The 12,544-nt window shown below is 43.9% G+C and overlaps 1 protein-coding gene across 12 annotated transcripts in view; it reads left to right on the top strand.

The window, feature by feature from the left end:
* LOC123501849 (mitogen-activated protein kinase kinase kinase 11-like) overlaps window positions 1-12,544 on the top strand; it is a 73,564-nt gene that overhangs the window by 42,432 nt on the left and 18,588 nt on the right. For 5 of the 12 annotated variants that reach the window (XM_045250879.1, XM_045250876.1, XM_045250877.1 and 2 more), the window contains exons 5-9: window positions 85-233; window positions 771-946; window positions 1,720-1,948; window positions 5,827-5,937; window positions 9,763-9,885. In XM_045250879.1, coding sequence (XP_045106814.1) covers window positions 85-233; window positions 771-946; window positions 1,720-1,948; window positions 5,827-5,937; window positions 9,763-9,885 — 788 coding nt within the window. The remainder of the gene's footprint in view (window positions 1-84; window positions 234-770; window positions 947-1,719; window positions 1,949-5,826; window positions 5,938-9,762; window positions 9,886-12,544) is intronic. The other 7 variants (XM_045250878.1, XM_045250883.1, XM_045250881.1 and 4 more) reach the window with 2 other exon arrangements.

The raw sequence follows: 12,544 nt of genomic DNA on the forward strand, positions 1-12,544 counted from the left end.
AAAGATTAATTAACATCACACTTACCTCCTTCCAAACACACCCAATAAATGGCACGTCCTTATCTCCCCCTGTGTATGGTGCAGTTATGGGGTGTTGTTATGGGAGCTGCTGACCGGGGAGTCCCCATACAAGGGCATCGACACCCTGGCCATCGCCTACGGTGTGGCCATGAACAAACTCTGGCTGCACATCCCGGCCACAGTGCCTGAGGCGTGGAGGAAGCTCATGAAAAGTAAGGCTGGTCATTTTGTCTGAGATTTGACTAAATATACTGAGAGATTTCACTATTTCCAAAAACACCAAGAGATTTCACTATTTCCAAAAACACCAAGAGATTCTGATATTTCCAAAACCACTATTTCTAAACATGCTTAAAGATTTCACAATTTCTAAAAGCACCAAGAGATTTCACCACATATAAACACCAAACGCTGACATTTACACCACCAACCCACACCCAAACACTCACCATGCCTCCCACACACCACATGCAAACCCAAACACCCAACCATGACAATACCCACACACTCCTCTCCCCCTGACACACCCAAGATACTCAAACACACCTCCCACACACCTACCAACCCATCCACCAACACCCAAACACACCACACACACACACTCACCAACACTCACCCATGACACCCAAACACACCCACCAACCAACCCACATACCCACACCACCTATCCACACACCACACACAAACACACACACACCTACACCATACCTATACCCACACCCACACACTCACCCCTTTCCCTCACACAGGTTGCTGGGAGCTGGACCCCCATGCACGACCAACTTTCATAGACATCCTGAAGAAACTGGATGAAATAAGCAGGTCAAACTTCACCCAGACACCCCATGACAGCTTCCACACCATGCAGGGTCACTGGAAGCTGGAGATTGAGGAGAAGGTCAACGAAATCAGGATGAAGGAAAATGTAAGTGGAGGAAAGCATAAGGTGGAGGGTGAAGGGAAACAAAGGGATTATAAGGGAAGTATAGAATGATACAAAGGAAATATAAAAGGAATGCAAAGGAAACACAAACAACAAAAGAAGGAGGAGGAGGAGGAGGAGGAGGAGGAGGAAGGATATTTAAGGGTCAGTTTGGGTAAGTTAGGTGAAGTTTGAGGAATGAAAAAAGGAGGAGGAGGAGGAGGAGGAGGAGAAGGAAGAGGATTTGGATTTGAAGAGGTGGAGATTTGAGGAATGAAAAAGAGGAGGAAGGAAAGTTTTAATGAGGAGGAGGAGGAGGAGGAGGCAATGAAATGGAAGAAGAGAAGGAAGGATATTTAAAGACTGACAAGGAAAAGAGGGAAGTGAAGTTTTAGAGAAGGAAAAAGAGGAGGAAGAAAAGATTGAAGAAGGAGGAGGAGGAAGAAGAGATGGAGGAAAAGGAAAAATATTTAGACTGATTAGGAAATATGAGAAGTCTTTGAAAAGGAAGAGAGGAGGAAGAAAAGATTTAAGGAGGAGGAGGAGGAAGGCAATGAGATGAAAGAAGAGGAGGAAGAATATTTAGTCTAGGAAAAAAAGAGAAGTTAAATTTTAGAAAAGGAAAAAGAAGGAAAAAAGGAAAGATTTTAAGTGGGAAAAAGAAGAAGAGGAGGAAAAATATTTAAGCACTGATTAGTAAAACGAAAAGTAAAATTTTAGAAAAGAAGATTAAGAAAAACAAACCCCAGTCACTCTAACCTAACCTAACACTCCAGGATCTGCGGTGCCGGGAGGAGGAGGTTCGGCGGACATTGGTAAAGCAGAAGCAGATAGCAGAGCAGCTGAAGAAGAGAGAACAGGAACTCCACAACCGGGAGATGGACTTACTGCAGCGGGAGATATCCATAGCCATCCAGCAGTCCTCCAAACCAACCCCAAAGAAACGCAAGGGAAAATTTAAGAAGAAACTGCTCACTAAGTCGCACCAAATCTCCGCTCCTTCAGGTATGTCTACCCACCGCCAGGCTCTGCTCCCCATCCTCATCCCCCCCCCATTTACAGCGACACTCTGTAGTAGCTCTTGTCCTACCCACTCGAGTTTGCTAGGGTGAAGATAATGTTTTCTTTTTCTTTTTCTTTTTCCATTTTTTTCTTTGTTTTACTCTTTTTTTTAATTGTCAGGCTCTGTGTTTTTGCCTCCTGCTGCCCCTCCTTCACTAGCTCTTGTCCAACATACTCAAGTTTGCTAGGGTGAAAATACTGTTGTTTTCTTTATTTTTCCAGTTTTTCTAGTGCCTCCTGCCCCTTCAGTACCTCCTCCTGCCCCTCCTTCAGTACCTTCTTCAGTATTTCTCATGTCCCCCCCACTCGGGTTTGGCAGGGTTTGATTTTTGCCCTTTTCATTTATTTTTTTATTTTTTTTAGTATCAGAGTCTCCATTCCTCTCTTCCTGCCCTTACAGTACCCATCACCCCAGCTGCCTCTCCCTCAATATCCTCATGTCCTCCCCACTCCCCACTTTTTCCGTTATTTATTTATTTTATTTATTTATTTTTTCTTTTTTTTGCGTCAGTCTCCATTCCTCTCCTGCCCTTACAGTACCCACCCCTCCAGCTGCCCCTCCCTCTGTACCCTCATGTCCTCCCCAGTCAGGTTTGGTAAGGTAAAAGTAATGTTGCTCTCCTTGTTTTTCTAGCGAGTCTTTCCTCTTGGGCTCAGTTCTATGGGTGCCTCCTCTTGTTTCTACGGTTCTTGGTTAATTCAGTCTTGAGGGAAAATTAGAGTCCCATTTTCTTCTGCCCATTTCTACAGTTACCGCTTTTACTACAGTTATCCCAAAGCCAGACTCACCCCCTCAGTACCCTCCCTTAATCCACAAGCCTCTAGGAAAAATTGGGGTTTTGAAGTTTTCTGTTGCTTTTTACTATAGTTACTCCCTTAATTAGAGTTACCTCTTTACCACAATTATCCCCTTTTACTACACTTAAGGCTGGTTCACACGTGCCAATTTGTGACTGTTTTTTTTTTTTTATGTACGTAGAGTTTCTGACTCGCAATTGGCACCTAGCAACTGCAGAAAGCAGTCACAAAATCAAGACCAACATGTTGAGCTTGCTAGTTGATTTGCAACCTTACTTACATCATGATGTCACGGAGTAAACTTTGAAAATGTGGTCTCCAGAGATAGAGAAGATGTCACAGTTGGTGAGGGGAAAAGAACACATCTGGGACCCCAGAAATGAATTATACAGTGAATAAAGCAAATCGCCGTTGGATGAAATAGCTGCCACTCTACAAGAACTGTTTGCCTCAATGCAGGGTGTTGCTGGAGGTGAGGAGTGAAGACTTGTCAGGATCTAATAATTTGATCACAATTGTGCAGAGTCTTCTTAAGATTATCAATTTTCTTATGATAAATGTAGGCAAATTTAGAGTGTGGTACACACTCCTTTCATTTCATCTACTAAGCCAGGGACGTATTCACAGCCTCCAGTGACGATGCTTTGGCATCGTCACTGGAGGAACACATCTTGGTGGGGAACTGTTTTTTTGTTTACATTCACTTTCCACCAAGGCACCAACTAATCAATACTTTGCAAGCGCTACATCTGACACTATCCGACTAGAAGGGAGGAGTCGGAAACTCTATGTATGTAAAAAAAACAAACGCAAAATGGCACATGAACTGCCTTTACTCTCCTTTTTTTTTTTTTTTTTTTTTTTTTTTCCCCACTACTGATACTCTCCTTTTACTACAGGTACCCTTTTTTTTACTCTAGTTACCCTCCTTTTACCACAGTTACCCCTCTAGTATCACCCTTTATACTACAGTTACCTCTTAGTCACATTTTTTATTGCCAGACTTTTCCTTCAGTCCCCCATTAATTCACAAACCTGTAGGAGAAATTAGTATTATTTTTTCTAAGGCTAGGTTCTCTCTCTCCTCCTTCCCCTCCTTCAGTAGTGCCTTGTCCCATGCAGAGGCTAGGATGAGAACTGGTATCCTTTATTTGTTTCCCATCATCCTACACTCCTTTCTCTAGTGTTGTTGTGTTTTGGTCAGGCTTGGTAAGAGTATGTTCTTTTTCTCCTATGTTTCTTTGTCAGGTTCCCTCCTCCTCCTCCTCCTCCTCCTCTTCCTCTTCCTCTTCCTCTTCCTCTTCCTCTTCCTCTTCCTCCTCCTCCTCCTCCTCCTCCTCCTCCTCCTCCTCCTCCTCCTCCTCCTCCTATTTATTCCTATCTATTATCTATTTCTTTCATTTTCTTTCTTCTCCTCTCTTCTCTTCTCTTTTTCTTCTTTTCTTCTTTTCTCTTCTCTTTTTCCCTCTCCTCTCTATTTCCCTCCTTATCATTTTCCCTCATTGCATTCCCTTCTCTCTCTTATTCCTTCTCATCCTTTTCCTCCCCACATCCTTCATTTTCCTTCCTTTCCTTCCCCTTCGAATGCCTCCCATAACCTTTCCTTCCTTTTCTTTTCTACTTTTCCTTTCCTCCTCCCTTCCCTTCCCTCCCATCATGCCCCACCCTTTTCTCTGATTGTGTTGGTGTGGCTGCCAGTGAACTAAGCAAGCCAGGTATTAGACACACTGAGCCACATGTCTTAGTCTTGTGTGTTGAGTTAGCAGGAGCAGGTAGCAGTGTGCAGCGAGCCAGGGAGCCAGGGAGCATGTAGTAGGCCTTGTGCTGCATCTGATTTGCATGTAGGTCCTAACTTAACGTGGCCCTGATCTAACCTAACCTACTACTGTTACTAATGAGTGGTTCAGCATCTGTTGCGGTGCTGTGGTGTTGTGGGCAGCATATCACAGCACGTCACAGCATATCGTTTGGCTGTGTGTCTGTGGTGTTCTCTGCCCTCATGTCACTAACTTGCCCCTCCCCCCATCAGCCAGCCCAGCCAGCCAGCCATGGGGGGGCCCTCTGATGTGTTTAACTAGTGTCTGTGCATGTTTGTTACTAAAAACAACAGTCTATCGCAAATTTTCTCTGTAGCTGTTGAGTGTTATGTGTTGAGAGGTTAGCTGTGTGTGTAGGGGTGTTCCTGTGTGTCCTGCCACCACCTCTATGTCTAGTGTGTTAGTGTGTTCATTGGGGGGTTAGATGCATACACAGACCCTTCCAGTGGTTCGTTAGGTGCAAAATGTGGTCTCGCGAATGTGTGTGTGTGTGTGTGTGTGTGTGTGTGTTGTGTTCTATGCATCTTGTGTTGTGGCACCAAATAGTTTAGCCAAGTCACCACTGCCTTGCCTTGTGGGTGACTCATGGTGCCTTTGTGTGTTGTCCCAGCAGACTCTAGACCAGCTAATCACTCCCCCCCCCGTTACTCCCCCGTCAGTCACCACTAGACCATGTACCGTCCCCTGCAACAAACAAAAACTATCAAGGAACCCTATCTGTTGATGTGTCCCCCTTTGCTATGTCCCCTGAGCAGCCTAGAGAACAGTACCAAGCTCTCGTGTGTGTGTGTGTGTATGTGTGTGTGTCAGACAGTTTATCAAGACCTTACTGCAGAGTCTTGTTAGGGTATCAAAGGGTCTGGCAGTGGTAGTAGTGGTTTGTGATGAGCTAGTGAAGTGATGAGGGCTGATTGGTGTGTTAGTGGTGTGTGTGTGTGTGAGGAGACCAGTATGTAGGAAGGTGATGAGATAGGGGGATAGGATGAGTGAGGTATAGGATAACAGGATAACAGTGTAGGATGTAGGACTAACCAGGGAAGTGGAGAGAGCATTGTGGTGTGGTGTGGAGTGGTATGGGAGACTAGGGTGATGGGTGATGGGTGGCAGGTGAGGACTGAGTATGGGGTGTGGGTGTGGGTGTGGGTGTGGGTGGGTGCATGATGGTAATTCCTCAGCATTCTCTTTCTCTCTCTCACTCTTCTGTAGATTTCCGGCATCACATCACGGTGCAGCCAACCGCTGGTGTTGTTGTTAACCCCACAAGCCCTGACAGCCCGCCAGGCTCCCCTAACCTGCCCAGACTGAAGGCCATTGCATGTAAGTGACTCTTGCCTCTCTCTCTTGCTAGTCAGGGCTGAGAGCTGACAAGATAGGCATGACCATTCCAGCCAAAATAGTCTAATCAATTCCTTACTTCACTCCTGCTGCCTCTGTAATGCTGCCCACTCTCTCCCCATCTCTAGTGGCGCCCTAGTACTCACTGTATCAATAGTTACCTGTACTCACTGTAACGTTGTATCACCCAGCCTTGTGTTGCCCCCACTCCCCTCACTTCCCCCTCAGAGGCCCCCCCCGTCCCGGCTGCCTTCTAAAGCGCTGGTGTTCAAAAGTGAGTGTTCCCGTAGAGCACCTCCCCACTGGAACATATTAGACTATTTTTGCGTACCACTTGCTTCAACTAACAGTGTGAGGAGTAAATGGCAGCGTGCAGTGTTGTGTTGTGTTGTGTTGTGTTGTGCAGTGTTGCGTTGTGTTGACCCAGGGTATGGTTAAGGATCAACTGTTTTTGTTTCATTAGGCAGAGAGGAGGGGAAGAAAAATGAGTTGCTATTGCCTCACTATTAAGATGAGGTAGCATAAGAAAAAGAGAAGTGCTATTTTTTACAGATGACCCAGAACTACTGTATTGCATTGTGTTGACTGTTAAGGATCAGCTGTTTCTGTTTTGTGAAGCAGGAAGGAGGTGAGGGAAATTGAGATACTGTCGCCTCACTAATAACAAGAGTTTGCGTAAGAAGAAGACAGGTGCTACTTTTTACACTTCCATCAGAACTACTGTAGTGCGTTGTGTTGCGTAGTGAGTGTTAAGGAGCAGGTGTTTCTGTTTTGTCAGGCAGGAAGGTGAGGAAAATTGAGTTGCTACTGCCTCACTGTTTTAATGAGGTAGCATAAGGAAAAGAGAGATGCTGTTTTTACATTTGCACCAAAACTACTATATTGCATTGTGTTATTAGCTGTTTCTGTTTGTTAGGCAGGAAGGTGAGGAAAATTGAGTTGCTATTGACTAAAAAGATGAGTTTATATAAGAAAAAATAGAGGTTCTACTTTTTACAGTTGCACCAGAGCTACTATATTACATTGTGTTGTGTAGTGAGTGTTGCACTATACCACTCACGTGACCTCAGCCTTCCTACACCACTGCACTGTACACTCATAACCTCACCTCACTACTCCAGCCACAAGGACACCACACTGACCAGTAACCACAAACACTCCTCTCACCACCACTGCTTTCAAGGGCCACTGAGATGATTACCTGGGTTCTCAAGGGTGTTTGTCCTATTACTAATGCAGGAATACTCTTAAATCTGCCACTGGAATTGTAAAAACCCCTTCAGAAACCCGTGTCTCTTCAGCTAGAGGCTTTTGAGAGTGGAGACGAGGCGTGGAAGTGTTTTAGAATATGGTTTACTGGTTTGTTGTGTGTGTTCTGTGAGGGTGTTAGTGTGAGTGGCAGAGGTAAGTATGACAAGTGTGCATCACTATAAATACTCAATGACACCTTTCACTGTGAGTATATTTCTAGAAAAAAACTATATTAGAAGGTAGAAACAGTTGTAACATTCAAAAGGGCTAATACAATGCGTATATCTCGATAACTTTCACTACACATGCAATAATACCTTTACGAGATACTCAATGATACCTTTCGCTGGGAGTATATTCCTGCAAAACTGTATTATCAAGGTTAGAAACAGCTGTAACACTCGTAAGGTGAAGGTAATGTATGTGTGAGAAATCTAGATAATAATTTAGGCAGTGTAGTGATGCAGGTTTGCCAGTGACAGTGATAGTGACAGTGACAGTGCAGCAGTGAGGTGACAATGATAGATAGTGAAGGTGCTAGTTTTCCCTCCTCTCCCCCGCCTCTATACCAGCCCGTCACCAACCTCCCCCTCCCACCCTCTTCTCCCTTACATTTCAATAGTCTAGTACCTTAACTTCTTCACTATTCATAGACACATACAAAAGAGAAGGTCTGTATGTGTGTATGTATGTATGAGAGTTTAAAATGATGAATAGATTACCAAGATTATTATTGTTAGTATTATTTTTATTATTTATTTATTTATTTATTTATTTTATTTATTTATTTTTTTTTATTTATTTATTTATTTCAGTATACATATTAGCAAGAGTTTCCAAGCCTCATTATTAATCTCACTGTTTTTCCCTCTCATTTATTTCCTCTTTTCCTGGAGTGAGCATTGAGTTATACATGTAGACTAATGCTTCCCCCTAACCTAATGTGTGATATTTACCATTCCTAACATACTAATATACTAATCAAATTTCCCTCCCCATCCCCTACCCCCAAAAAAAAAATATATATCACCATCCCTTCATGATTTATTACCAGCCAAGAATCATGCAAATTTTCCTGTTTTTTCTTCCCCATGTGACAGTTTTGATGCAATAATACCACCATGTGCAATTTACAGATATAACCAAGCACCCTCTGACTCGCACCTCTTGTCACAGGGTCACTTGTCTTGCCTCACCACACGCCACAGCCACAGCGAACCTAAATATGTCACTCGTATTAGAAATCTTACTCATATTAGTCTGCACAAGAGCGACAGTTGAGGAAAGCAGTCATCGTTGGTCCAATCCCACAGTAAATGAGAAAATGCTGGCGTTAATCGAAAATGATGATGATGATGATGATGATGATGATATTAGTGTGCTTGGAGAACCAGCATTATGTTTTCTGCAGGCATTTCTCACAGAAGAGTCATATTCCTAAGTGTCTACATTGAGAATTAGCTTTATGTGATTGGTATTAACCCTTTCAATACTGGGACACATTTTTACCTTGAGATTTGTGTGTGATTAGGCCATTTTATTGACATTAGGAAGGGTCAGTGGAGGGCAGAAGATTAATAGCCAGAGTCTTCACTATTTAAATCCCACACATGAGTTTCTGAATCTGTACAGTCACCAGGAAACCAGAATGAATATAGAAATGCGTCGCGGTACTGAAGGGATTAAACAAGGTACTATTAGTGATTCAAGGTACAGTATCTCAGTGTGGATGTGAAGACCTGGCAGTGTGAGTGAGTCAGACGCCAAGTAAAGCATTTAGAGTTCATCAAAACAAGTTATCAATCACATTTCAAGCACATTATTGAGTATTTACACTGAAATTTATTGAAGTGTGGTATTAGAGTCACATTCTCTCTCTCTCTCTCTCTCTCTCTCTCTCTCTCTCTCTCTCTCTCTCTCTCTCTCTCTCTCTCTCTCTCTCTCTCTCTCTCTGTTCCCCTTGGCTAGTTTCCTTCTTGCATAAAAAAAAAAAAAAAAAATTCTTCATTGTCTATGGAACTAGCTTCACACAAATAATTAATTAGGGTCAAACAAAATAAGGCTTTAATCACGTTTCAGACACACTATCAAGTACTTACATTGGGAATTAGTCACATTATTAGTATAGAGTCACAATTCCTTCAGCGTTGATGTAAATAACTTCTAATATAGAACTCCCTGCCTGCTTCTGTATTTCCATCGTCATGTAACCTGATCTCATTGAAGAGGGAGGTTTTAAGACATTATCCCATTCTTTTGGTTAACTCTCTTGGACTTGCTTGGGGACTGGCATGTAAGTGGGCTTTTTTTTGTTTAAGTGTTTTTGTTGCCCTTGGCCAGATCTCCCCTCTCACATTAATGAAAAGGAACAAAATGCAAATAGCGACACATGTGTCTGGAGTCATGTGTGGATGGTGACAGGGTGACGTGGGTGAGGCAAGGCAAGGGATCCCATGACAAGGTGCAGTGTGGAGGGGAGATGTGACTGTGTGTAGTGTGTAATTTACAATTCAACTCTCCCTCCACTAACTCTGGCGGCCGGTGTGGCGGAGTTAGCAGGACACAGCAGTCATTTAGGCCGCGTCCCCCGTCACATTACAGTAATACAACATTTGAAATGGCTGTTGGGGAATAATTGTTATCTAGGCCTGCGTTCCCCAGCGCCGTACATGAGGACAAGTACGTGAGTGATGGAAGGGGTTGTCTGACTCATCTACCTAAGCCTCCCCACCATGGCTGTCTTTAAAATCTTGATATACTCTACATAACATCAGCCATTTATTTACTTAGCTAGTCTAGTGCAGTGAACGAATGTGCAGCACCAGTGAAACATGCCACGCGTGTTGGCACCTAAACAGTCTCTCCTCACTGTTGAGATCTGCTTGCATGATAAACTGTCTCCTTAACTAACTGTCTGGATGCACACACTTGTTGGGCTCAGAGGAGGAGGAGGACGGACGGACACACACCGGACCACTCACCGCCACCAGCGCCGCCACCACCAGCTGCCAAGTCCCTGCATTCTTGTATATCAGAGGCCGGTATTTAAAAACACTTCACTCTCACCATAACTATTTTCCAAGGCCAAAGAGATGATCAGCCACATCAAGACTATTTCTTCTGTGTACAAATCATCTTAATCAGTCACTGGAACCATAAAAAACACCTTCAAAACATATGCAACCTGAAGAGCCTTTGGAAAGTGGGGGTGTAATGCAGTGTTTGAGAGTACAGTGGAGTGTGAAGGTGGAGAGGGATGTGTGGATGGTGAGATGAGAGGAAAGAAGAGATGGTGAGGTGGTGTGCAGTGTGAAGGGTTGGTGAAGAAATGTGTAGGGGGTGAAGAGGTGATGAGGTGGTGTGCAGTGTGAAGGGGGTGAAGAGGTAGTGTGGTGGTGATGTGGTCCAGAGCAGGGAAGTGATGAGAGTGAGAGAGAGAGAGAGAGAGAGAGAGAGAGAGAGAGAGAGAGAGAGAGAGAGAGAGAGAGAGAGAGAGAGAGAGAGAGAGAGTATGAAGGTAAATAAAGACATGATTAAGTGTAATTGTGAGGCATGTGATGGAAGGAAGAACAGTAAATCTATGTAGAGTGTCTATTGGCGAGTGTGTGTGAGTAAGTGACTGGTGAGGATAGAAAGAATGACTGGTAAAAAGTGTCTACAGAAGTGATAAAAGCAGGTAGTGTGTGTGTGTGTTTGTGTGTATGAGTGTTAGGGGGTGAGTGTGTGATGAGTGTGAGTGTGTGAGTGTCTGAGTGAGTGAGGGTAGTAAGAGTATCATGTGGCTAAGTGTCTGCAGAAAATATAAAAGCAGGTGTTGGTGTGTCTGTGTGTATCAGTGTTGGTGGTGCAGTAAGGGTGTGTGTGGTGGTCCTGGCACTGGTGGGGGCAGGTGCTGGGAGCCTAGTGAGCCTGGTGAGCCTAGTGAGTGAGGCTCAGTGTGTGTTGCCGTCCCGCCCTCCTCCCTGCAGAATGAAGAGTTGTCGCGGCCTCAGACATCGGTGCAGTAAGTCAACACTCGGCAACTGTCACCTGTGTGTCGTGTAAACTAAAGTAATCAGCACAAACCAGGTTACGTCAATGTGTTTCTCCTCGTTAAACAATTCACAGTGCATATATTTTAAGTGCCTTATTTCACTGAGGAGTAGCACTGTCTTCCATCAATATCTCTTAAGCTAAGATGGTACATGATATCAAGGGTGTTTCTCAGGTACTTACTGCACCAAATCTGGGCCTAACGATCTTTACATACATAGCCGCTGTATACTAACTGTTTCTCATTTTTTTTTTAACACTTTTACAGTTGGTCTACTCTCTTCCTTGATGCTCGGCTGCTGTAAACTGTTTCTTTTTCCATAGGACGAGTGTCACTTAGAGATGGCCCACAGTTTTATATCAGAGAAATATTGATAGGAAAAAGCTTATATTTACGTTTTTTTTCACTAGCTGCCTGTTGTTCGTCTTTTAATACGCTCCTGTGAATCGTGAAGCACATCCCCCTCCCCTCCCTTCTTTGTTCTATAACTCAGATCACTTTGTTTTGAACTGTGCTGCTCTGTTCTCAAAAAAAACACTTCACTCCCGCACCACAACTGTTTTCCAAAGCCACAGAGATGACTAGCCAGGTTCTCAAAACTATTTCTCTTGTTGACAATGTAGAACTGTCATTAATCTGTCATTAGAACCTTCAAAACATGCATGAAAGTCTGTAACATGAACTAGAGCCTTTGGAAAGTAGGGACAGTGGTGCCAGAGGTGTTTTCAGAGTACATTGTGAAGGTTTGAGTAATTGTTCCCCTTTTAATTCACTGTCCCTTTGCTCTTTGCTGCCATAATTAAAGGTGACACCCTCCCCTCTTCACTGTGTCCCCTTCCCCCTTCACTGTCCCCTCTGTGACTCACTAATGTCTGTTTTCAGGAAGTTTCAGGTTCTATGGTGTGTGTGTGTGTGTGTGTGTGTGTGTGTGTGTGTGTGTGTGTGTGTGTGTGTGTGTGTGTGTGTGTGTGTGTGTTTCTTTCTCCTGTTTCCTGTGACTGGCTTCAATGGACGTATTTTACACACACACACACACACACACACACACACACACACACACACACACACACACAGAGAAATGCACTTTATATGATAGACATGGATAGGAGTGGATATTCTCTCTCTCTCTCTCTCTCTCTCTCTCTCTCTCTCTCTCTCTCTCTCTCTCTCTCTCTCTCTCTCTCTCTCTCTCTCTCTCTCTCTCTCTCTCAACACTAACATCTTACCCTAACCACACTTTTACAGGCTGCAGTGGAAGTTATCAGTGTTCTCTAGAGCATTCACGCAACCCCAGACTTAAGATAT

The sequence above is a fragment of the Portunus trituberculatus genome, chromosome 10 (assembly GCF_017591435.1).
Source record: "Portunus trituberculatus isolate SZX2019 chromosome 10, ASM1759143v1, whole genome shotgun sequence".
NCBI classification, from domain to species: domain Eukaryota; kingdom Metazoa; phylum Arthropoda; class Malacostraca; order Decapoda; family Portunidae; genus Portunus; species Portunus trituberculatus.